The sequence below is a fragment of the Crinia signifera genome, chromosome 2 (assembly GCF_055691185.1).
Source record: "Crinia signifera chromosome 2, ASM5569118v1, whole genome shotgun sequence".
Lineage (NCBI taxonomy): Eukaryota > Metazoa > Chordata > Amphibia > Anura > Myobatrachidae > Crinia > Crinia signifera.
Window position 1 is genome coordinate 302,857,415 of NC_139218.1, and position 26,402 is coordinate 302,883,816.

Consider the following 26,402-nt stretch of genomic DNA (forward strand, 5'->3'; position numbering starts at 1 on the left):
CAAAACAGTTGGAACAAGATCACAACAAATTGCAATCAGCAGACCGCACTGAGGAGAGTGCTCAGTAACCCATATGAACTTTGTGAAAAGGATTTACCTGTAGGTATTAAATCCTATTTTCACTATCATTCATATGGGATACTGAGGTCTCAATACATTGGGGATGTCCCAAAGCTTCCAGAAGGGGCGGGAACGTGCAGAGCCTGTTGCAACACCGCCTGCCCAAACTGGGTATCATCCTTGACGCTTTGTCAAACTTGTAGAACTTGACGAAAGTATGTTGACCTGACCAAGTAGCAGCTCTACAAAGCTGCAATGCTGAAACACCCCGAGCAGCTGCCCAGGATGCGCCCACCGCTCTTGCGGAGTGAGCTCTCACAGAAGCCGGGACAGACAAATGTGCTGCCCCATAAGCCTGCTGTATGGTGGAACGGAGCCACCTAGCAATAGATTTGTTGTTGTTGTCCTAAGCTCTGCCCTATTCTGATGAAATATCAGGTAGGGGCTCTTACAGGAAAGAGCGCTTAGCTCAGACATCCTCCTGGCCGAAGTCTGAGCCAACAACATCACTGTCTTTCAGGTGAAATATTTCAACTCCGTTAAATCCAAAGGTTCAAACCAGGATGACTGAAGGAAGGCTAGAACCACTAGCGGTGCCGTTGGTGTCACAAACAGGGACTGTATACGCAGTACTCATTGTAGGAAGGTGTGGACTTCCGGAAAGCGCAGCTAACTTCTTTTGGAAAAAGATGGAAAGGGCCGAAATCTGAACTTTTAAGGACCCGAGACGGAGGCCCAAGTCTAAACCCGACTGCAGAAAATGCAGAAAACGTTCCAGTTTAAAATCCACTGGCGGTAAACTAAACTTCTCACACCATGCCACGTATCTACGCCATATCTTGTGATAGTGTGACGCAGTCACCGACTTCCTGGCCTGTGTCATAGTAGTAATGGAATGAAATCCCTTCTGAGCCAAGATCTGCCGCTCAACTTCCAGGCCGTCAAACAAAGCCACCCTAAGTCCTGGTAGACGAATGGGCCTTGAACCAGAAGATCCCTCTGAGAGGCAGTCGCCACAGGTCTTCTACTAGCATGTTTAGCAGACTTGCGTACCACGCCCTTCGGGCGAGTCTGGAGCTATCAGCATTGCCTCCACCCTCTGGCTTCAAATTCTTTTTAATTCTCTTTGCAACAGCGCGAGAGGAGGTAACGTACACCAGATCGTACAACCACGTTGTAGTCAGTGCATCCACTGCCTCTGCCTGGGGACCTCTTGTCCTCGAGCAATACTTGTTGACCTTATTGTTGACCCTGGAGGTCATCAGGTCTATCTGCGGCACTCCCCACAGATCCACAATGCTGGCAAATACCTGGGGATGTAATCCCCATTCCCCGGCATGAAGGTCGTGGCGACTGAGGAAGTCCGCTTCCCAGTTTCCCAACCCGGGAATGAAGATAGCAGATATTGCCACTGCATGAAGCTCCGCCCAGGAGAGGATCTTGGAGACCTCTCTCATGGAGGCTCTGCTCTTTGTCCCTCCTTGACCGTTTATATATGCAACGATCATTGCAATGTCCGACTGGACCTGAATCGCTCCAATCTTCCAGAAGGGAATGAGCCTGCAGTAGAGCGTAGTAGACCGCTCTCAGCTCTAAGTTGTTTATGTGAAGCGGAGCTTCCCAGGGTGACCATTTTCCTTGAAACTGCACCCCTTGTGTCACTGCATCCAATAACTATAAATTTATATATGTCTAGGGAACACGGCCATTTGTTGGCAGTGAGTAAAACTACATTTTTCTCTCACACATGCACAAACACAGAAGCAAGAGTTTGTGCATGTTTGTACAAGGTAGCAGACTTGCCTTCGAAGCAATAAGGGCCCTACACACGTAGAGATTAGTGCCAGAGATTCGTAACGGGAGATTCAGCATGAGAGATTTAATTTAATCTGAATCTCTCAGATATTGGGCCCACACACAGAGAGATGTGTGCCATAGATTCATAATGGGAGGTTCAGCATGAGAGATTTAAAATCTCCAAGGGGGGGGGGGGTTGTCATATAACACATCACGGTCAGTGTGACATATAAACATTGGTGCAATAGTGTCCGTATTGCACATTCAGTGACCGCCTGCACGAGCCAAGTGTAAGTTACCTACAGGGAGAGCCGGTATTGCCAGGGGACAGCATGACCCATTAGCAACCTGAACCCTGGGTTACTGTATAGCTGAGAACACAATGCAATATGCAGCCGTGGAAGAGACGTGAGGGAAAATACCATGTGCCCCCCTCCAACTAGAACAGTACTATAAGAAGTTTGCCTAAGCCCCTATGCACCAGAAGCACTGCAGCCAGCGTCTGGGCATGGAACAAAGGGCAGCAGATGTACAGTAATTAGGTGGGCACTCACCTGTCACAGCCCAGCGGGCAGATTCCCCACTCCCCAGTGCTGAGTCTGTGCTGCAGCCAGAGACTGCGCTCACTGTAGAGACTTCATGTTCCCTGCATGACCCCTTCTGCTTCCAGTCTCCATGATCTCCACCTCCTCTCCTCCTCTTGCAGCCAGGCTCTATCCCTGGCTGCTCACTCACTCTCACTGCCCGGGGAGCGTTCTTCCGGCTCACCCGGTGTGCTAGCAGTCACTCAGCTGCTGGGGCACCGAGGCAGAGCACTGCCGGGGTCAGACGGGACTCACGCTCACTCATCCGCCGGTAGGAGGTGGCTCGGGGATCTCCAGGGGCAGCATCACGGGGGCTCCCCTGATGGCTCAGAAGGTCACCATACACACGCGAAGAAGTGTGGGCCTTCTAAGCAACAATAACAAGCGTGGCTGGTATGTATCGCTGTCCCTCGCGCCCGCGCATTTGCATTGCTGTGTGGACTACACACACAGCAATAATCAGCCACTTTCTGAGCGATTATGTAAAATCGCTCAGAAAGTGGCTGAATATCGCTCTGTGTGTAGGGCCCATTAGATTCGAGTGTGCTTACTAGTCACTGATAAATGCTAAGAAAGCAGTGATCCGAGACCCTTTTATCCCAGTGCAGAACGCTAATTTTTGCTTCACAATTTGTATCTATTTTCCAAAGGTGCCTGCAACAGTGTTACTCATATTACTTGTTACAAAGATACACAGGGGTAGATGTATGAAGTAGGGATAAGGGAGGAGACGTGATAAAGTGCCTGGTACTTTTTCACCGGCCAATCCGCTCCTAACTGTCCCTTTTTAAACCTAGCCTGTAACTTAACAGTCAGGAGCTGATTGGCCGGTGATAAAGTACCATGCACTTTATCACTTCTCCTCCCTTATCACTGCTTCATACATCTACCCCACAGTTTGAGTATTAGTATATGCACTCATATCAAGGTGGCTTTTATACTAAGTTACAATGCTGCAAGATTTGTTCTCCAACTATGATTGCTTATTGTATATTTTCTTTTTGTTGGATTATGCGTTTTATAGGGACATTTGTCTTTTAACTACAAGCATTAGGAGTTATGTTTTAGTCCCAATAGTCCAAAACCAGAGAGTTCCTTTATCCTCTCTTGGGTAAAGACGTCATCACAGTACTTTAAAGGGGCATACGCACATTGAGATGTGTGCTAAGCATTTTTGCCAAGCTATTTAGGGTAGGTGATTTCCCGGTGTCTAGATTGCCCATGAAGAGCTCATACACATGCAGAGATGTGTGCCAAGTTATTTTACGTAAGCAAAAAAATAGGCAGGGTAGTGGTTCAGGATGACATAGATGGCAATCGCTAGCGCTCATTCTATACACACAGGGCGATTTTGAAGTCACTTGCTAAGCAATTTGACTAAATTTTAGCTGCCTGCATTGACTTAACTAGCGGACGATAGAGACATGCAGGACCACGCATCACTATTACTCGGGGCATACACACAGAGTGATCTGGCTTACTTTCTAAGCAATCTAGTCAGATCGCTTGGAAAAGAGCACAAAATTGCTCCGTGTGTATGCCCCTTTAGTATATCAAGAAACTAATTGCACACCCTTGTATTTACTTAAAGTATTGGTACTTGTGTAGTTTCACGGCGCCACCGCGTGCACAGTCTGTGTCTGAAACTTGGCAATCTGCCAGACAATCTGTGTTTACTGTGCGCGTGCCGCTCTAGCTATTCTTAGCGCAGCGCGTGGCTGCTTTCATTATGTAAGCTAAGTTATCAGCATAGCGCTGGGCAGCAGCAGTGCACCCAGCACTGACAGGTCACGGTGGTACTTGTAGTTCCACAGTGAAATAGGCAGTCCTGCGCACCGCTGACAACCTGGCAATTTAGACGCTAAAACGTCTAAATCCAGAGACTCCCTGAACCGGACACCCCGGCAATTTAGAAGTCTAGATTTAGACGTCTAAATCCAGACTCCCTGCAAACCGCTAGATGGGGGCATCTAAAATTAGTAGTGTCTAGGGGTACACTATTAAACCTGTTCACAATGACACTAGTCGACGTAACAGCTGTCGACCTTGTTAATTCCACTATCCACGCCAACCCAAAGCGTGGCGAGCGCAGCGAGCCCGCGAGGGGCGGCGATACGCGTCCTACGACCTTTTCATACCCCCACTATTCACTTCGGCGTGGAATTGATTTTATAAAGTGTGGTGAGCGCAGCGAGCCACCGAGCCTGAAGCGTGGCGAGCCCCGGGGAGGGGACGCGGATACCTTCACAGGTCTCCGCGTCCCCTCGCGGGCTTCACAGGTATCCGCGTCCCCTCGCGGGGCACGCTGCGCTTGCCACGCTTCGGGCTCTAAATTTAGATGCCCCCATCTTAGCGGTTTGCAGGGAGTCTGGATTTAGACGTCTAAATCTAGACTTCGAAATTGCCGGGGTGTCCAGTTCAGGGAGTCTGGATTTAGACGCTATTTCACTGTGGAACTACAAGTACCACAGTGACCTGTCAGCGCTGAGCAGCGTGCACTGCTGCTGCCCAGCGCTATGCTGAGAACGTAGCTTACATAAGGAAAGCAGCCACGCGCTGCGCTGAGAACAGCTAGAGCGGCACGCGGCACAGTAAACATAGAGTGTCTGGCAGGCTGCCAAGTTTCAAAGTTTCACTGTGCGCGCGGTGGCGCCGTGAAACTACACAAGTACCAAAGTATTTAATTACAGGTAAAACGTGTTGATATCATTTATATACACGGGATGTGAAGCATGTGGTGGTAATCAGAGTCCATGGAGATCTCCTGTAAATGAGCTTTGAAACAATCAGATATGAGGCAGACGCAAACCAATTAAGGCCTCAGTATGTCTATTCAAGCATGTACAGCTTTCAAAAAGTCTTATTATAGTTTAGTGTTGCCACACTTAATTGTGCCTTTGTTCTTCCTGCTCGTGGTAATACTGAAAGCTGAAGATCCCGATGCTGTATTTTAATGCAATGTTTGCCCCTTCCACAATCGAGTTGCAATGCGCCACCATACTGAACAGTAAAACGGTTTTAAAGCTGGCGGCTTAATTCAATAACTCATTCAAGAATACTATATTAAACAATTCAGCACAATATATAGCATTCCTCTCTATTGGCTGGCGCCATTGGTTACACTGTATAAAATAATTTATGTCTCTATAAAACTGGTGACTGCTATTAGAAATCAAGCAGAATGTGTATTTCCATAACAGAACGGTGCTACTATACACTACTGCATTTGTTTCATTACGAAACACTGTATAAACCCATCAAGCAAAAAGCCTGACTTTCTCGCTTGCCCCTCTCCTTATTATGGAAGGCAGTACGATTGTCACGAATCTAGTCAAACACTAAAGCACCAGCTGATAAACAAATAGAAACAGCTGCTAACTGGCAGCACACACGGAAACATCTCACCGCCAGTCAGGTCTGATTTACTTTGCAAACTAAACTCTCTCAGAAGCATTAATAAAACACTGGTGTGCATCCTCCATGAGCTGCGTTCAATGAGGAGAGATGGTGGGAGAATATAATCAGTGTGTCGCTGCTATACAGAACTCGCGACACAGAAGAGGTCAAAAGCAGTGGCATGCAATTTTAACACAATCCGTTTTATACGCTCCCTGGAGATATGACCTCATACAAAGTGTCTCGATTTTATAGGAAAAAATATATTTTTTTTTTAACTAAAATTTGAAGGGCTAGGATCCTGCAAAGTAAAACCGCAGCTGTGACAATAAGAATACAGTATTAACACAAGCCACTGAGAAAAAGCTGAAGTGCGTGTTACCTGCTCTACTTTTCCTCCGTTGATGTCGCTGGGGAGAAATTTCTTCCCAATGTTTCTGAGGTCTGTCTGAAAAACAAAACCGGAACAGAATATATACCAGTGTTTTGCTTTGGGAATAAGATGGCAGACAGGCACAGTGCAGTATATATCTATATCAAAGAAACCTCATGTTGAATAAAGTGCAAAGTCCCCAAAAATAAAAAAAGGTATAAAGCATTTATAGTGAATGATCAAGTACTTTTACTGCTCCAGCAGTCTACAAAGATTACATTGGCCACCAATAATAATAAAGTCACACTAAGATGTTATAGTATTTGGTTTACTTTAGTGCAAAAGAAGAGATGGCTTAGAGAACAGTTGCAGCATACTATTAATAATGGATAAGTCATATGCATCATTTGTATTAGGAAGCTAGAATCTATACTCAAGGTGATAGCATAGGGGTGTTCTACTGGCTATTTATTTATTAACAGTTTCTTATATAGCGCAGCATATTCCGCTGCATTTTACAATAGGAGACAGAGATACAACAAACTGGGTATTTACAGACAGTCAAAGCTATGAGGGCCCTGCTCGCAAGCTTACAGTCTATAGGGAAATAGGCGGTACTTATGTAGTATCTGGGCTGCCGATTTTGTGATTGTATGCCTTACCTTAAGGCATACAATCAGATGCGATGCGATTCGATGCGATTTTGCATAGGATTCAATGTTAAGAAGGTCCTGTTCATTTCCCCACTATCCAAGTGGGCATAGAGTTGATTTTATATAGCGTGGCGAGCGTAGCGAGCCACCGAGCCCGAAGCGTGGCGAGCGAAGCGAGCCCCGCGAGGGGCCGCATATTTCTTAAAAAGTATTCTGTGTCCCCTCGCGGGGCTCTCTACGCTCGCCACGCTTCGGGCTCGGTGGCTCGCTACGCTCGCCACAGGTTTATATCCAACTCCGTGCCCACTTGGATAGTGGGGAAAGGAAAAGGACCCCTTTTTCCCATTGAATTCTATGTTAAAATGGACTCAGACCATTTTAACATTGAATCCTATGGAAAAATCTTGACCATCGCATCGCATACGATTTGGTCGCATGCGATACGATGCGATCCGATTTCTAAATCGGCAGCCCAGATACTACATAAGTACCAAATAGGCATATGGGGCCTGATTCTGGTTCACTTGCAAAAGCAAATTCACTCTCTAATGGACAAAGCCATGTGCACTGCAGGTGGGGCTGATGTAATATGTGCAGAGAGAGTTATATTTGGGTGGGGTTCGTACTTCAAACGGATATCTATATTGCAGTGTAAAAATAAAGCAGCCAGTATTTATCCTGCACAGAAACAAAATAACTCACCCAAATGTAACTCTCTGTACATGTTACATCTGCCCCACCTGCAATGCACATGGTTTTGTCCATTACAGATTTTGCTTTTGTGAGTGAACCAGAATCAGGTCCATGGTGTGACTGACTTAGGAGTCATCGTCACCTGCACTAGGTGCTAAGGAATATTTCTAAATTATCTGCAGTTTGAATTTGTCTCATTCAAAGCAGTAGAACGCACTCCAGAGCCCTCTGAAGTGGGTAACTTATTTTCTGCTAACCCCGTACTATAATTATAATACTAGTATACAAGTGTTTTTGCTTCCATCTTCATGCGTAGGGCATCATTCTGTTGTAGGAGATCCCCAAATCATTGCCTCGCTTTTACTTTTTAGCTTTTAATAGTTTTATAAACTTAATAAACTGTGTTTGTTGTTTTATATTATGATTCAATTATAATATATTAACTGACATTGAGATATCTTTCCTCTCTCGCTTTTAAAGTTCACATTAGGATATAACAAATCTAAAAACACTATGAAGGCGCTACATGCTTCAATTACGAATTCAAATTCAGCGTTCACAGACACTTGTTTGAAAAAAGGGCAAAACCCTATTTATATATATGAAAATAATAAAAAAAGACTTGAATCTTCAATCACAAATATGTTGCACTTAATAAACCAGAGCAAAACCTAGCCTGTTTTTTGCTTGCTGACAGTTCTTATGGGTCATGAGTGAATGGCTGTTTTATCTTTGGGTGCCAGATGAATTAGCGACAGTCGGGTTTCCGATGGTCAGTACACTGACATCGGATCCTGACTAAAATGCACAGTCCGGATCCTGACTGACAGCTATTCTCCATTGTGGGGTTGACAACCCGCATAGAGGGAGATCAGAACCAGAGAGAGAATAGACCCTGTGGAGAGCGCAGTGAGCCACAGAGGCCACAGTGTAGCGAGCCCGCAAGGGGCTTCATTACACTCACACCTCTGTCAGAATATTGGCAGTCGAGATTCCGATGTGAGTATACGGACCATCGGAATCCCAACTGTTGGGCCAGCATATCACACCTGTATCTTTCTGCAAGCGACTTCGCTAAGTTACCTTGGTGCATGTACAGTCAGCCGATATAATTACTCATCTGTGTAAACATCGGTGCCGCTTTTATCACCGAATCAGACCCTCAGCTTGAAATGGATATTTTAAATAATAAATAAAATAGTAAAAAAAAAAAAAAAAAAAAATCATATATGCTGAAAAAAACAACTGAAGCGATCACAAGCCCCTCCAGGGACAGTACATATTCATTAGAATTAATAACTACAAAGTACAGTAATTACAGGTTGAGTATCCTTTAGCCAAAATGCTCGGGACCAGAAGAATTTTCGATAACGGATTGTTCCGTATTTAAGAATATTTTTAGATTTAATTGAGGTACAGTATCTTGCATTTTTGTTGTACAAATACATCAAACACATGAAATACACACAAGTATATTTTATTTGAGCATGAAACAAGGTTTTCAAAACTTGAAACAAGGTTTTCAAAACTTGAAACAAAGGGGGTTATTCTGGTTGATTCCACCAAACCCCGCCTTGCAAAGGGTTGGCTGGGGCCAACCATTCGCAGGGGCAACTCGCTCGCAGAGGTTTGTGAATGGATGTTACATAGTAATATCCATTCGCAGGGCAGGGGGAACCACTCACATTTTTCGATAGTCGCCGACCATCGAAAGATGTGGAAGGTGCACGCATATAAAAGTGACTTTCAAGTCACTTACATCTGTGTGCATGCTTGGAAGGAAATGGGTGGCCAGCTGACATCCGGTGATGTCAGCTGCCCGCCCCCGCATCATGGCCTCATTTGCACGAGAACGCAGTCTGTTCGCCGTGGGTGTACGCAACATTTGTATGCACATGCGCAGAAATGCGCATACGCACAGAGCAACCAGAACAAGGCCCTAAGTTTGTGTGCAATCTTAGGCAATGAATTTGAATACTAAACAAATCATTTTCATGCACATATTTAGTGGCAGTTACATACCATGTCCCCAGTAGTGCTTTTAGCAAAAAGATATTAAAAAATAATTTCAAAAGTACATGTTGGGAACTGTGGTTTTCGAAATAATTTGGATATCAGATATCTGGATAAGGGATACTCAACCTGTATTTGAGTCTGGATCCAGCCCAGTTGAGATGTAAAAGTAGAGCTGGTTCAAAGTTAGAGGTAAGCATTTCCTTTGTAATACTAAAATAATAATACATTTTAATGACATTAAATATTAAAATAATCTAAGCTTTAAAAACGTAAAAGTTGGAAAACTAATTTATTATTGGTTAATTATTCAGTGACAGAAACTGCAAACCAATATATTTCTACGGCTTCCCCTGTTTACTTTGCTAGCACATTACATTTAAGACAGTAGCTCAACATACTGCAGCCCATGGATGGCGGTAGTGAAGAGAACACCATTGCATAATGCATGTCTGTATAAGTCAAAGACAAAGGAGATGTGGGACAATATGAATAATGCAATGTTCTAACAACTGAACACTAAAAGAGAAGTCAAGTTAATGTGGGGGAATGGATTCCAAAGAGAATGTAATGGTTGTGGTGCGACCAAAGTCCATGAATAAGAATTAGTCTTAAGTGAAAAAGTAGTTGAAAATAAGAAATAGAGGAATTTGGAAGCAGACAGAAAAGAGAAGGTCATCAGTAGTGATGCTAAAATCAATGAGTGGAAGTAGGGATATGGAAGAGAAAATTACATTTGCCTTAGCCTTAATACAAATTCCAATCTGAAAAATACAGCGAGCAGGTAAGAAAATAATAAGCAGCATGCCTATACTCTGTGTGTGTGTGTGTGTGTGTGTGTGTCTGCTGCTGCATATCTGGATCCAAAATGGTACAGTTACATGGTTTTCCAGGAACACACTTTTATGTTCCATTTCTTAAGCAACCACAGTGGCAGTTACAATCTAAGGGGCCAATTCCGGTTCACTCTGAGTGAACCAAATTTGTACCCTGCCCCGTTGGTCGGGGTTTGCACAGGTGCAATCTCTGACTGCAAACGACCGCATCGTTTTGCAATGTCGCCGGGCTGTTCACACGGAGCAGTGCGGGTCGGCGGGTGTTACCCATGGGAATGCCCAGCGTTGTATGGGCTTCCCCATGAAACACTGGGCATTCCCATGAGATTGCAGGCAAGACGAGGTGTGCCGGGGCGGCCGGCTGACGTCACATGACATCAGCCACCCGCTGCCCGCAAATAAAAGTCAGTGTCCACTGACTTATATTTGCGAAGGCAGGAGCCATCATGGTACTTGTGTCCTAGCAGGGCGCCCAGTTTTCTTACGTACCCTACCGTAGCAAAATCGCATTGCATTGCATCTCATGGCCCATTATAGTGCCGTGCCATGCCATTCGATTTTTTATGTAATTTATTCACTGCTCTGTTGGCCCTAGAGGATTGCATTGCATCTCCCGAAAAATTGCATGAGATTTTATAGGGTGCGATGCCATTAGCTATACACTTGTATGACATACAATGAGGTTTGACTGACCCCCCCCCACTATCCACGCCACCCCGAAGCGCGGCGAGCCCCGCGAGGGGCAGCGGAACATGTCCACCCGACCTTTTCATACCCCCACTATCCACGTCGTTGCAAAATACATGTAAAGCAATCGCTGCGCTCGCCACACTATATAAAAATCAACTCCACGCCAATGTGGATAGTGGGGGTATAAAAAGGTCGGGAGGACGCATTCCGCCACCGCTCGCCACGCTTCAGGGTGGCGTGGATATTAGGGGGGGGGGTGGGTCAGTGAAACCTCATTGTATGTCATACAAGTGTATAGCTAATGGCATGGCTTCACACCCTATAAAATCTCATGCAATTTTTCGGGAGGTGCAATGCAATCCCCTAGGGCTAACAGAGCAGTGAATAAACTACATTTAAAAATCGCATCGCATGGCACTATAATGGCCCATGAGATGCAATGCCATGCAATGCAATGCGATTTTACAACGGAGAATAGAGCTGTACGCTTACAGCATACTGGGCACCCTGCTAGGAAACAAGTACCAAAATCATTCAATGGTCGTGACCAGTAATTGTTTTGCATGCATGAAGGATGGATGGATGGATGTTCTGTATGAGGACACATCTGTAGTCTATTCAGAATTAAGAATGGGGCAAAATGCAAACACCCCATAGTCCAAGACAAATGCAGAACTGGTGTCCGAGTCAATGTTGTAGTTCCAGCATATTAAAATCATACTATTAATAAGAAATTTAATATAATTGATTTTCTTTTAAAGGAATACAGTTAGTACTGTATACATAAATGGTTTTCAAAATAAAAACCTCTATGGTTAAGATGTTACTCCCTTGTAGGTCTTCCTTTTATTATTACTTGTTGACTCGTGTTACTAACTTTGCATGTGTATCAATGAAAAGGTTTTCGTATTGTTAATAAAATGATCCTTTGCAAACCTATTGTTTAGGAGTACAATGTACACTATGGGGGTTATTCAAAATGTAATCGGTACCCCGCAAGTTTGCACGGAGGACTTTTTTTGTGTCTGCACAGGCGCATCTCTCCGAATGTGCAGACGTTTGGTGCGAGCGGGCACAGTAAGCTACATGTTCGTCATCTCGCTCACACCGCAGTGCAGGCCTACCGCGTGGTGCGGCGGCAGGGGGCACAGCCCATGGGAAAGATCAGAGTGTCATGAGCGGTCCCAGGAAAACGCTGGGCGTTCCAATTCGAATGAGCCGGTGACGTGTGGGGGGGGGGGGGGGCAGCTGATTTCAGCAGATGTCAGCTGCCCGCCTGCTTCCCGCACAGGGCGCTCGAGGGCACTGTGAGCGCTGGAAAAATCATTTGATGGTCGCCGACCAATCAGTGATTGCCCCCCACACCCAAGGCTGCGAATGGATGATTATGCTAAACATCCATTTGCAGCTGTCAGGGGAATCGCGGTGGGCGAGGCAGGGGGGGTGGCCATCCCTGCGGGCAGCATTTAGTCCACATGCAACGCTGCGAAATTCGCAGCGTTGTGTGTAAACTACAATAAGGTCCTATGTACCATGTGAGCATCATATGTGCTATAGTCTATATTGCCTGTGTGGACATATTATTCCTTTTTCCCACTTCAGAATTGGCAGTTGTACTCACAACCTTGTGAGAAACTTAATAAAAATAATTTAAAAAACAATAGGTTTCAAAGAAATAAAAAATGTCAACATATTTAATTTGTAGATAAAATGAAATGACTTATGACAGCCTCTATCTGTTGCACAGCTTTGTTTTTCTGGTTTGGGTTGGAAGTCACTAAAGCATAGAATTAAGCCAATTGCGCGGCTGAAGCACAAATCATTTGTACTAGCATGCAATAATTAACATAAGCAGCTGGCATCCAGCTTAGAATAATTCCAGCTCCATAGGAGATGAAGTATGATGGGACAAGGGTTATTAAGTACCATTACTTCTTTTATCTGTAACCCAGTATTTACATACTTTAAAGAAAAGAGGATTAATTGTCTTCAATAATCTTTTTTTCTGTTAGAAGCATACAGTACTTTTTTTGTACTGTACTGGAAAAGATTTGCCTCTAATAAGATTAAGATTTCATGAACAGATCATAAACTTAATAGGAGCATACTATTTAAATGGTTGTCTATGTTAAAACACATCATTGTACAGAGTGGGCCTTAGTATGTGTTAACTTAGGTAACCTTCTTGACAGCCCATATAACAAGTGCAAACGTGAACATTTATTAAACCGCTTGTTAAACAAAGTCTTCCATGTAAAACATAGATTTTATTTGAGCTGAAATAAAACAAAGAGCTGGGTACACTCCATATAGTATATTGGCCAATATTATACTGCATAATGCAATTCACTGCTTGATTATTTGCTTGGTTCCATCTTCCCATGTCATGTGCTGCATGTCAGAGGAGATGATGCAAAGTTTGATGCTGGGCTGTAACAATATATCATGTGACTGTACAGTGGATCGTGCAGTGTGTAAGTGGACACGATATATTGCTGCATTGCACTGGACAGACACCAGACTGCGCACCCAGCTTTAATCCAAATTACGGTAACATCTTCACCTTTAGTGTCCTGCCTTTCAAACACTGGTTTTCTTGTACTGCCTGACAGTTATCAGCTGAATTCTGGTAATCATGCAGGAAATAGTAGGCAACAAAGGGGCAGATGTATTAAGTGTGGTAAAGTGGTGATAAAGCAACAGCCAATAATCCCCTAACTGTCAATTTTCAAACACAGCTGATTGCCTGGCACGTTATCACCTTCCACTTTATCAGGCTTAATACATCAGCCTCAGAGTTTGTAGTTGTCAAATAAACACAGTGGCCTGGATTCACCAAGACTTGCTACTTAGCGAGCCCTCTAAAGCCTCCCGCCGGGCGAGCAAATGCCCACACCCCACCGGGCGAACATACCTGCCACAATGCAAATGGATATTTAGCATAAACACCCATACGCACAGGAGTCTAGGGGCCAAAAATCATTCAATGGTGGTTGACCATCAATGATTTTTACCCTGTGGCTCAGAGAACAGGGTGGACTCTGACGTCATGTGACATCAGCAGCCCGTCTGCATTTGCATGAGGACGCCCAGTGCTTTCCTGGGCGCACACATTATTTTTGTGGGCACCTCCAGGAAACACCTGGTGTCCTCAGGCGCCTGCCCACCGTCCACCCCGATGCTTGTGAATAGCTGGGTGACTATACAAGTGACCGAAGCCATTCGCAAAGGGGGGTGCTGCACATGCGCATAAAAGAGCATGCGCAGTTCCCAAATCATCAGGACGGGGCCGAACTCTCAAAATTGCGAGTCAACATGAATCAGGCCCAGTATGCAAGCTTGCATCTGGAATATATCATGGTTAGAAGGGAGACAAAGCAAGGATGCAAGGATGATGCTACAGAATACCAGAATGACATATTGGAAGGTGTTAAAATTCTTTAGCCATTTACAAACAGAACTCTTATTACGGCTAATGACATTCCTATAATGTTCCCCTAATTAAAATTTTGTGGTGCATGCTGTTAATTACATTTTATGACTTTTCCTTGCCTGCAATGGATGATTAAAGTGATGGAAAGTTTAATATTCATTACATCACAGTAGTCAGTTGCTAGTCACTGGCCACAGACAGCTTCGGTCAGAGGGTGTGATTCTTATTATGGTAAGACTATGTAAAACTACTATAAAGTCTCTGGGTGAGATTTCAATTTGCATTAGTGTTGGCAGCAAACTGCTCTCAGTCACATTAATACATTCAGATATACAAATCAATACTGTTCTGTGAGCAGAATATTATGTGTGTTGTAGGTGTTAATAAATCACTGAAAAACTAATGGGAAAACATTAACTATTGAAACTAATTGGGCATAGCCAAAATTCAACGTGCCTTATATAAAATAGCTGCTATTAATATTTAAACAAGTTACAAGTAAAAGTTCCCATTAGGGTTACATTTGCTGTGCAGTGTAGTGAAAGCTACTGTCATCTGTTATCACATATGTTTTGAAAATGATGGTTAGCAGCTACAGGCTCAGTGTCTTTCATTGGGAGGCATCCTGCTGTGCGCGCGCAAGATAACAGAACGAAAGTATCCGATGTTTTCTACTTCCTAATAAGCACCTGTAAATGCTTCTGCTGTAGTCGATAGCAAGAGGGAATAGGCTCTGTATAATGCGCCCAGAATAATAGATAAAATACAACGTTTATCTAACTATTTAAAATTGTGTAGCCTTCCAAACAGCCAAACAATTGTTAAGATTTAGGAGAGTATTTAATCCACGCCGAATTTTTTTATTATTGATGAATGTGCCTCCGATCCGTGTGTTTTATCGAATTCGCAGGCGTTTTTGGGTCCATTTTCAGCCATGCCGATTAGACCAAAAAAACAATAAAATCTGCGAATGCGTACAAAAAATGAATGAAAATGCCTGTGATTGAATATTCGAATACGGATTGGCAAATTACCCCCGTTTTGTCACCTGGAGATTAAAACTGCAATGACTGAATACCCCCTTAGAAGTTTTAGAATTGTGTAAAGCGGAGTTTCCCAAACTCAGTACTCACCTGAGAGCCCATACACACGGTGCGACTTTCAGCTGAAAGCTGATCAGTTTACTTGTATGAGCATCTTTCAGCTTGAAAGCAGCTCCAGTGTGTACAGGTCAGCGATAAGCGGTGGTAAGCTGATGCGCACTCCCGCATCATCGCTGGCCCATCAGCACATCTGCTGAACGGCAGAGCGGATCTGCTTTCCATAGCATCCTGCTATGAAATGTAAACCACAGAGAAAAAAAATTAAATAATTTTTATTTTATTTTTTTAAATCGCTAAAACTGGTGAAAAAGTGTACATGCACTGAACATTTTTCAGCCCAGGGATTTCCCCATAATCGTTATCCATACACGCTGGGCAAAAACGCCCAGTTTGTATGGATTTTTACAGTCCAGGCTTTAAGTAAAAACCTTGCTTGGTCACAGGCGTTCTCAGCCATGGATATCCTTAAATCCTGGACTGTTACGGTAACATTGAGGGGCAAGTTTGGGAACCACTGATTTAAAGAACATACATGTGCGAAATAAAATGAGGTGCAGCTGATTGGCCATCATTTTTCTTCTTTTATAGTTAAATATAAGTTTGTATATGCTTACAGTATTACAGTCTAAATATATGTATGGAAAATAAAAGTAAAAATAAATTCTACAGATCATGAAATAGATTCTATTAATGCCAAAGGGTGCAACTTACCATTTGGGTGCTGTTTGAACGCTGAGAACGGCACCCGAATAAATATATATGAAAAAACAAGAAGGAGCGCACCAAATGAGCAGTAATATAACAGCCTTTACTAAAAAAAAAAAGTGTAAAAGCTCACATACATCTCAGAAAAGAAATAACAGCATGGAGCACAGTCATTGCATTGCACAGCACCATCCAGATAGTATCACTGATTCCAATGGACACAGCAGGATGTCAGCGGCAGCGGCTATCTCCACAGGATAACACGGAACGGGACCTGGACTCAGTACGTCAGGAAGCCACGCTCCAACGCATTTCGTCACCAGGGACTTCGTCAGGGGGTGATGCAGTGACTGTGCTCCGTGCTGTTATTTCTTTTCTGAGATTTACCCTTTTTTTTAGTAAAGGCTGTTATATTACTGCTCATTTGGTGCGCTCCTTGTTTTTCTTCTACATGATTCCTAATGCTGGTGTTTGGGCAAGCCCTAATTGAAGTTGAGCTGCACCTGATCTCATCCTGCTATTGTCTGATATGGCTAATCAATATTCAGGACTTTGCGCAAAGTGGAATATTGGGTACTTGTTTAGTTTCACGGCAGCACTTCCGAGCAGATCGTATGTAAATCGCATGCAATATTTGCATACAAATGCAGTTCAATAATAAGTTCAACTCGGCGTGGAGTTGAACTCAAAGTGTGGCGAGCCCCGCGAGGGTCCGCTTAAAATGAGCCAGAAGTGTGGCGAGGGGCCGTGGAATACACGTCAAGTAATCCATGCCCGCTTTCCACGCTTCAGGCTCATTTTTCACTGCGCTCGCCACACTTTGGGCTCAGTGGCTCGCTGCGTTCGCCACACTTTATAAATTCAACTCCGCGATAGTGGGGGTATGAACAGGTTGGGAGGACACTTACCGCTGCACTGGCCACGCTTCTGGCTGATGTGGATAGTGGGGGTGTGCTAAATCGCATCGCTGAACGAATCGCATGCAAATCGTGTGCGATATTTGAATACGATGCGATCTGCTGGGAAGTGCTGCTGTGAAACTAACCAAGTACCGAGTATCGGGATGCAGTTTAAATCCTGGCGGTCGGGATCCCGGCGTTCAAAATCCCGAACACCGAAATCCCGATACTTTCTCCCCCCGTGGGTGTCCACGACACCCTCGGAGGGAGAATAAATTAGAGTTCCGGGCGTAGCGAGGCACCGGGCCCGCTGCGTGGCGAGCGCAGCGAGCCCGCAAGGGGGGGCGATCCACGTCCCCCCCTTGTCGGGATTTCGGCGTTTGGTATTCCGGCGTTGGGATTTTGAACGCCGGGATCCCGACTGCCGGCTTTTCATGCCGAATCCCCGAAAATTGTGTATGTATATATATATATATATATTTATTTATTTATTTTTAATTTACACACTCTACATATCTTTTAGCTACCCTTGAAAAGGTTGTTTTAAGTTTGGTACAAACTACTAGCTAAATCATCCTGTAGCACAGCTGATGCAGCTAGCTTAGCATGTCTGACTGTGTACATTCCACCGATCCACCGTACACTGCTGGCAGGGACTGATAGGACAGGTGGGCAGGCATATTCAAATGCCTAGTTGCAACATCAGGACAGAGACATTAACCCCTTCAGTGGTGGGTTATTTTTATTGGGAACGCTCCCCACTGGGCGAGTTTTTTATGGGGAGCGCTCCCTTAAAAAAAAACACCACTACCTCCCCAGGTCGGGGCAGCGCCGCTGCACTGTCCCTGGCAGCCGGCTTGTCATAAGCCGGAGTCGGGAACTTCAATAAGAAACCCGGAGGGGAGGGGGAGGAGTAGGCGCCACAGAGGGGAGGGAGCCGGGCAGCGCAAAGCTGCCTGAGATCAGTGAGTGAACTCTGCAGTGCTGCCCGGCTCCAAACAGAGGCAGTCCCGAGGATTTTCTGGCCTTGCCAGACTGGGCACTGAGGCACAGCCCGGAAAATTCTCGGGATTGACACTGAAGGGGTTAAAGGCTGACGGGTAAGTGTGTATGTTTGACCCAATTGTCTGTTGTGTCTCCATTTCAGTCCATATACACTAGATATACCCAGACTTTCATAATAATATAGTGGGCTTAGAAAGGAGTGTTTAGTTAATATCTGTAAGTGGTTCTTTGTTACTGCACTGTACTATCAAAACTAATATACACAAAAGGAAATAGATTGGTATTAACTTTTTTTAAGTATAAGCAGTATATTATACTGCTTCTTGCCTTTATTTGAAAGATAACACTATTTTATGTGGATCTTTGTAAACCTAGTGTCATTTACAGTATCACAATCAGCAGAGAGATAGACTGCTCTAATGTCCTTAAGAGGCTTCAGTTATTATAGAATACAGAATGAACTAGCTGCAACCTTTCATATTGTGGTATTTATCAGATAGAAAAAAAATAGAAGCAGATTGATATGACATTATGTGTATTAGCTGCTGCTTAAACACATCTAATATGTAGCAGTGATAGTCACTTACACAGAAAAGTGGCTGGCTCTTTGCACACGGTGAGCCTGATATATATAATAATAATCAGCTCCTGTCAAGAAATGGATAAACTACACTTCAAAGCCAGGTACAACACAACACCAATGTGTACCCACCAAAGGATACATGGCCCAACGGGCAGACATATCATATCTGCAGTACACAGCAGAACAATGTAATGAAGGATGGAATGATCACTTGTTCCATTCTTCACTACAGTACACTGCATAGTGCTGTCCAGGCCAGCGTAGAGTGAACCAGAAGATATCCCTATCGACCGCGGGAGTGGGCAGATTGAGCATACACACTGATAGATCCAGCGGATATGTTGTTCCGATCTGGCTGGAAACTACATATCGGTCCGAGCTCGCTCTAGCATATACCCAGCATAAGGAATGGAACGGCTATACTCCTAGACCAACAGTGCTTGCCAGATGAAAATAGCGGAGGAAGATTATTTTAGCATTAGTGTAGACTGCACTTTTCACTTATGCCAAAAGGATACAGGGGCAGATGTATTAACCAGCGTTAAGTGCAAAAATGCACTTTACGCTGGTTAACTGGGGGGGATTACGTCTGTCCTAATGTATTACTAGCGCACCTAACGTGCGCTAGTGACAGCCCGCCGAGTTACGCTCGGCGGGGCTGTCCCTGCAATCCCCCCCAGGGATTAACGGCCGGGGTGATGTATTAACAGCCTTCAAGGCGTTAATTCACCCCGGCCGCTTCGCCAGCTCAGGGCTAGCGTTGTCCTATCCCCCACTATGGGGACAACGCTAGCCCTGCGTCTGGCTTGGGCTGCGCTGGAGATCTCGCGGTTTTAGCAAGATCTCGCGCATGCCCAGTAAGCCGGGCAGGGGGGGCGACGGCGACTGCGCATGTGCGGGGCGACGAGGGAGTCGATAAGGAGAGCCGTTAACGCTGGGGATAACGGCTCTCCTTATCGGCTTTGGGGGGGTTAATACATCTGCCTATAACGTTTGCCCGCTTCTCCACGTTATGCTGGAGAAGCGGGACTCGTTATTCTCAAAACGTTATAGGCAGATTAGTACATCTGCCCCACTGGCTATTATGACACGAAGCGTAGAAATTGAAATTCTGACAAAACACTACACTGGTTTATACAATACAGATATCGTTACTGACAACATATTCAGGGTTAACAATTACATAGCAAACACTCAATTACTTAATAGACAAGGGCATACAGCTGAAATGCATTTCACGATGTAATAGCAACCTGAGGATCTATAGTAGGAATGAATGCAGCAGGTTTGAAAATAAGACCATTAGTATTGACTACAGCTGTGCACCAGCTAGGTGATCTGGAAAACATGGACCCTTGGTAGATCTCGAGGACCGGTTTGGCCACCCCTGCCCTAGGCTAATTGGATATGTCCATGCCATTGGGAAGACTACATACAGGAGATCTCTGTAAACCAGTAATGGCTAATCTAGAACCCAGAAATGCGTATAGTACAGTAACTAGCACTGAATACTGTATATTTACAGCTTCCAACCCATTTTACTAAAAGTAGCCTAACTTGGATACAAAGTCTAAAGAATTATATAGTATGTAGCCGAATCTAATTTAATTTCACACTTTTTCCACTGTTTGGAAGTATTAATAATTCTAATTCTTATTCGAGGCCCCCTTAGGCAGCAGCCCCTATTCTATAAAAATTCATAGGACCGGATCAGTCATCTGCAAATTTGCATTTGACTAAGTGGTTAGCCACCGGGGCCCGATGGTCGGGCCACACAGCTGGAATCCTGACTTACACTGGCTATTTTACCTTGTGGGGGTCCACAATCCGCATAGAAGGAGAACAGAATAGGTGGCGAGCGCAGTGTGGTGGGCCCACAAGGGGCTTGAATGCGTTCACCCATCACGTTCCTGACAATTAGAATTCCAATGTTGGAGAAACGAACATCAGAATCCCAACTGTTGGAAACTCATACTACTGCATACCCTAGCCACCGCCCAGGTGAAAACTTGTCCTGTGTAAATCTGCGAGTGGATTGTGAAAATTTCGCAATCAGATATCCTGTTGTAAATGAATACACAATTGCCTCATCTTCTAATGGCTGATTAAGGCAGGTGCTGACATCACATACCCTCCCTAAAAACACCTGTGCAGGCCTGTGCCTTTTCTGAACTCCCAGAAAACAGCCGGTTGCCACCCCCAAACGCTGGCTTCCTATCATTCAAGTGGCAAAGGGATTGTTCCTGATTATTGCGGCTATTTCTGTCACTACTTTGCGCATACATGCTATGATCAGTACGCATGCATTATCATTCAATGATCGAACGGATTGCCAATTCGCACATCAGCGATTAACAATGAATAAATCCCATAATATTTATCCTATATCCGTGTTGCTTACGGAAAAGGGGCTCCTTAATCAGGTGCTCGGAATAATAATTAAAATATACTTCTGGCAATTCCAATAATTGATTTCCTATGTGATCGATTTCTTCTCTTCTCAGTCCTGCTATATTCAAGGGCTATTCCTAAACCTTTTACGTTCAATCTTAGTTCTTACATTTTTGGTTCAGTGATTCGTCCATGAAAACATGACAAAAACATAACAGAAAAAAGTTGTGAAATTGGATAGTACTTACATTGAGCGCAACAAGGATAATAGCACTTTTGTTCCCTTTAGCTGCTGCAGTTCTACAGGATTCGAACCCCTCTTCCGACAGATACCTGTGAAAAAACATGTGAAATAATTTGTTACAAGGCGCACACTACGCGCTCTAGCACTGCAATAGTGTTTGAGACACACGACAACTCTTTCTAGGATATTAAGTTGAATGCATCAATTTTATTTAACACTACAATCTTCCGTTAGTAAGGTGACATGAGCCTCATTACTTCTATGCTACTGAGGACCCTCCTCACACCTTTATTTAATTCTTTGTGTGTGCGCGCTTTCTTGCTTGCATCACATTCTCACTGACCTAATCACACAGGTGGTAGCTGGGATCCCGATTGGTACATTGGAGGAACATAGGATATCGGTGACTACCTAATCTGCACATTGGGGCATATAGGGTAGCTGGAATCCACTGATCTGCACATGGTTACTAGTCTAGTGAAAGCTTCCCTCCATCCTGTGCATCTCTGTGTGTCCCGGATCCCCTCCACGGTTCTCAGCACAGGCTGAAGGTGAAATGATCCCCAAGCACTTTGTTACTGCAGATGCTGCCAGCCAGGCCGGATTGCAGAGATATGCAGAGGACGTGTGACACATAACACTGCATCTTTCCGCTTAGGTAGGTGCTCGTCAGACACACTGCTGCAGCGGGCTATCTCCTCAGCAGATGGCAGGCCACCCCCTCAGAATCTAGTCGCCAGACAGGAAATTCTGGTTGTGGCGTTTTGGCACCCGGGGGTTTGTCGAGCGCTGTACTAGGATATCAGTAGATGCTACTACCGTTATATACAAGAGTACACCTCATTACTAGGAGCTACTACCTTTATATACAAGAGTACACCATCATAATCATCTCTGTACAGGTCCATGCACACTGGGAGATTGAGCCCAGGGTGTATGGACAGCAATAACCGTGGGGGGCCCTCAGTACATACACGCTGAGCAGCTTTCCCCTCCTGCCCAGTGCAGAGCTACGGAAAGCCACCACAAACCCACTCATCTGCAGGTAATACCAGTAGATGAACGGCTTTCATGATGATGATGCGGGAGCGCGCATCACTGCTAATCCTCGGGCCGTACACACTGGGCATCTTTGAGTTGAAAGCCATTCAAAACACCAAGTTTGAGCAGCTTTCAGCTCAAAATCGCCCAATGTGTATGGGCCTTAACATTTGCCAATGTTCTACGCAAATTAAAACACAATTGGAATGTTCAGGGTTGTTTTGCAGTGTCCGGTCATTAGGCCAACAGCGTCTAGGTTAACAGTCAAAAGATTGACTAGTATTGGTCAATACGTATAATGTCAACAGATAAGATAAGCATTAGGTCATCATGGTCAAAAGGTTGAAGAGGAAAAAATTCGACATGGAAAAAGTTTTTCGTGACTTTTATCATTTATTATTGAGAAATACATAGAATAACCATAGAGTGGCGGTGGAGGCCTGGTGGTAATGTGAATAAAAGGAGTAGAGAGTAGATTCATGATACACATATACAAACACACACACACACACAAGGGTGTAAGATAGGTCTTTCTGACATATGGCCACCTCGACAGGTCTTTCTGAAATATGGCCACCTTATGACTGGTCATCTCACAATTGATTGTATGCACCTAAACTGCCTAAAAACTGCCACTGAAATGATGTCGGTTGCATGAGCCATCAAACAACCGATTGCATGTGCTTAAAAGCACATGCAATTGGCTTCCAATCTCAACTAATGCAGCACGTCTGATCAGAGGACCAATCCCCCAACCAGTGGGAACACGCAATGCACGATTGTGTGCACATACAATCCGTCACATAACCAGTCAAGATTGTATGATTGGGTACAATATTGTTCTGGTGTATGGGAGCCTCAAGACATGGACAGGCTGGACATTGCAGAACCAATAGCCATAACAAGCAAGTGCAAATATCACCTTGTCCATTTAAGCAATAAAACACAGTTGCAATTTCACAGCAGAATCCAAAAGGAAAAGAAAAAAAAAAAAAAGGATAGTGGCGTGACTAAATGCTGAACAAAATGTACTAACTGTCAACACCTAGCAATGAAACAGCCGCACTTCCATGTGATCACTCATCAGTAGGTTACAGAGATATAATTATAGCTATTACAAAGAAAAAAAATGGGAAATGGAACTTTGGTTTTAGGGCCTAATAAAATGTTAAAATGAGCACCAAGCCAAGAGTCCCAAAGCTAAATTACAGTTTACAGCTACATTTTAAAAGTGGACTTTCATAATGTGGGCTCTACGGTAGCTGTACTTTAACCTCCTGTGTCTCTGCTATTTTCACATATATCTTTATTTTAACAATCCAGACAAAATGAGAAAGATTTGAAATAAAGGTAGTTGTTTAGTTTCCCGGGCGGCACTTCCCAGCAGATTGCATCGTATGCAAATCCTATGCAAATATCACACGCGATTTGCATGCGATTAGATCCGTGATGCAATTTAGCACACCCCCCCACTATCCATGTCAGCCCGAAGCTTGGCGAGCGCACCGAGCCCCGCGGGGGGTTGCGGTAAGTGTCCTCCCGACCTGTTTATACCCCCACTTTCCATGTCGGCGCGGAGTTGATTTTATAAAGTGTGGCGAGCGCAGTGTGCAACCGAGCCCAAATCGTGGCGAGCGCAGCATGCCCCGCGAAGGGCAACAAAAATGAGCCCGAAGCGTGGCGAGCGGACGTGGATTACTTGACACGCATTCTGCGGCCCCTCGCCACGTTTCGGGCTCATTTTCAGCTTCAGGCTCGGTGGTTCGCTGCGCTCGCCACACTTTATAAAATCAACTCCACGCTGATGTGGATAGTGGGGGTATGAACGGTCAGGAGTATGCGTACCGCGTCCCCCTTGCAGGGCACACTTTGCTCGCCACGCTTCGGGCTGACGTGGATAGTGGGGGTGTGTTTAATTGCATCGCAGATCAAATCGTATACAAATATTGAATGCGATTTGCATACGATTTACATACGATCTGCTGGGAAGTGCCACCGTGAAACAAGTACCGAAATGTAAGTTTATCAAGGTTTCGCTGTAACCAGGCTCCATATCAGTAAAGAAACATATGTGAAGATGGTTGGGATCATTTGGTCTACAGCATGATGGTCGACAGTCATTAGGTGGACATGGGAAAAGGTCAACATGGGTCTAGGTAGACATGGTTCTAGGTCAAAAGGTCATTATTTTGACAGGTCATTAGTTCGACAATGTCCAGGTCGACAGTGAAAAGGTCGACATGGGGTTTTTACTGTTTTTTTTTTACCTGAATGTCAACAGTCAACATGGACACAGTTAAAAGTGCACCGCATCCCCTCGCATCGCTCGGCACACTATTTTATTCCCCCACCACGCCCTAGTGGATGGTAGGGCATGAAATACCACCTGTCGGCACAAAGAACAGTGAAAAACCCCATGTCGACCTTTTGACTGTCGACCTAGACACTGTCGAACTAGAACCATGTCGACCTTTTACTATGTCAACCTAGACCCATGTCGACCTTTTCCCATGTCGAAATAATGGTGTCGACCTAATGACTGTCTACCATCATGCTGTAGACCAAATGACCGCATCCCATGTGAAGCAAGGCCGGCCAGAGAGACACAAAACATAATAATAATAAATCCACATCAATTGCAAATGACACTGCACTCAACAGGAAACCTGTAAAATGTAGACCATTGGTGAATGAGACAAATATGATCGGAACTAGCAACCAATCAGAAATTTGCAATAACTCTCACAAGAAAGACGATGGAGGCTAATGTCTAATCATTGCAAAAGCTATAATGTACCTGCACCTTTGAATAAGGTCAAAGGTGCATACACATTACACAATATCATTAACAATTTTCTTCTTGAACTGCCTCTACTCTGACCCTGTACACTGCAAATGGATGTTTATGCAAAAGCGACAGAGATGTTCAGAGCTAGTGGGGTGGGGGGGGGGGGGGGGGGGGGGGGGGCATTCGCACCCAGTGGGTGGTGTTAGAAAGCTCACTAAGCAGCTAATATTCATTGCCAACCAGAATCACCCCCTTAATCAGGGAAGCTATGGCCACCAATTATAGATGCCTTTGAAGAATGTAACCAACACACTGAATGCTACAAGTAACCATAATAAAAGACCACATGGTTCAGAGACCTTTGTTACATATATATGCAAATAAGCATATATATATTAAACTGATTGAGCATCTGCCAGTATGGATAAGAATGATTAAACAACAGAGTATATTTGTACAATGTGGAATAGTGCTTCTTCCCAAAGTTACCACAGAGATAACTCATAACACCCAGTGCAGTTGTATCAACAAGAGGTTAAGTGTGCAAAGATTTGTTATGTTTTCCGTTCACATTTTCATTAGCACATTGACACATTAATTCATAGTCACTTGCTGCAAGGAAACCATTTAACACCTTAGGCGTGGACAGATGCTTTAATGATAATACTGTTAATTGGTCACAAATGTATCTTCAGCAGAGGCACATCTTCTCAAGTAACTTCAGTCTCACACCACAATTACAGGAAAGTATGAATGATCTGTAATTGGACTGTCTACATGTAACAATCAAAGACATAAATAAAGGTACTGTAGTATCTGGGTACTTTTTAGGTAGCATTGGAGAGATTTTTAGATTATTTTATTTTAGAAAACAAAAGTGTTGGGGGGGGGGGGGGGGGGGGATGAAACAGAAAGCGTCTGGGTGTATGTTTTAGCAGTGCTGCCAACATGAGCATCCTCCCTACTGGTGCAAATATATAAAATAGAAAATCAGACAATTTTGCAAAAGAATGACCAGAATATTAGGTAGATGGCCGCAGAGTATCAAACAGTAACTGGCAACGCAGATGCCCTCAGACTCGTCTATACTGAATTCACAACTATGGAATGACTCC

At 44.3% G+C, this 26,402-nt stretch overlaps 1 protein-coding gene across 1 annotated transcript in view; it reads right to left on the reverse strand.

Annotated features, from left to right (window-relative positions):
• Positions 1-26,402, reverse strand: part of TDRD3 (tudor domain containing 3) — a 240,430-nt gene that overhangs the window by 137,139 nt on the left and 76,889 nt on the right. The window contains exons 2-3 of the mRNA XM_083168890.1: positions 21,463-21,547; positions 6,220-6,285 (exon numbers count right to left, since the gene is read on the reverse strand). Coding sequence (XP_083025016.1) covers positions 6,220-6,285; positions 21,463-21,547 — 151 coding nt within the window. The remainder of the gene's footprint in view (positions 1-6,219; positions 6,286-21,462; positions 21,548-26,402) is intronic.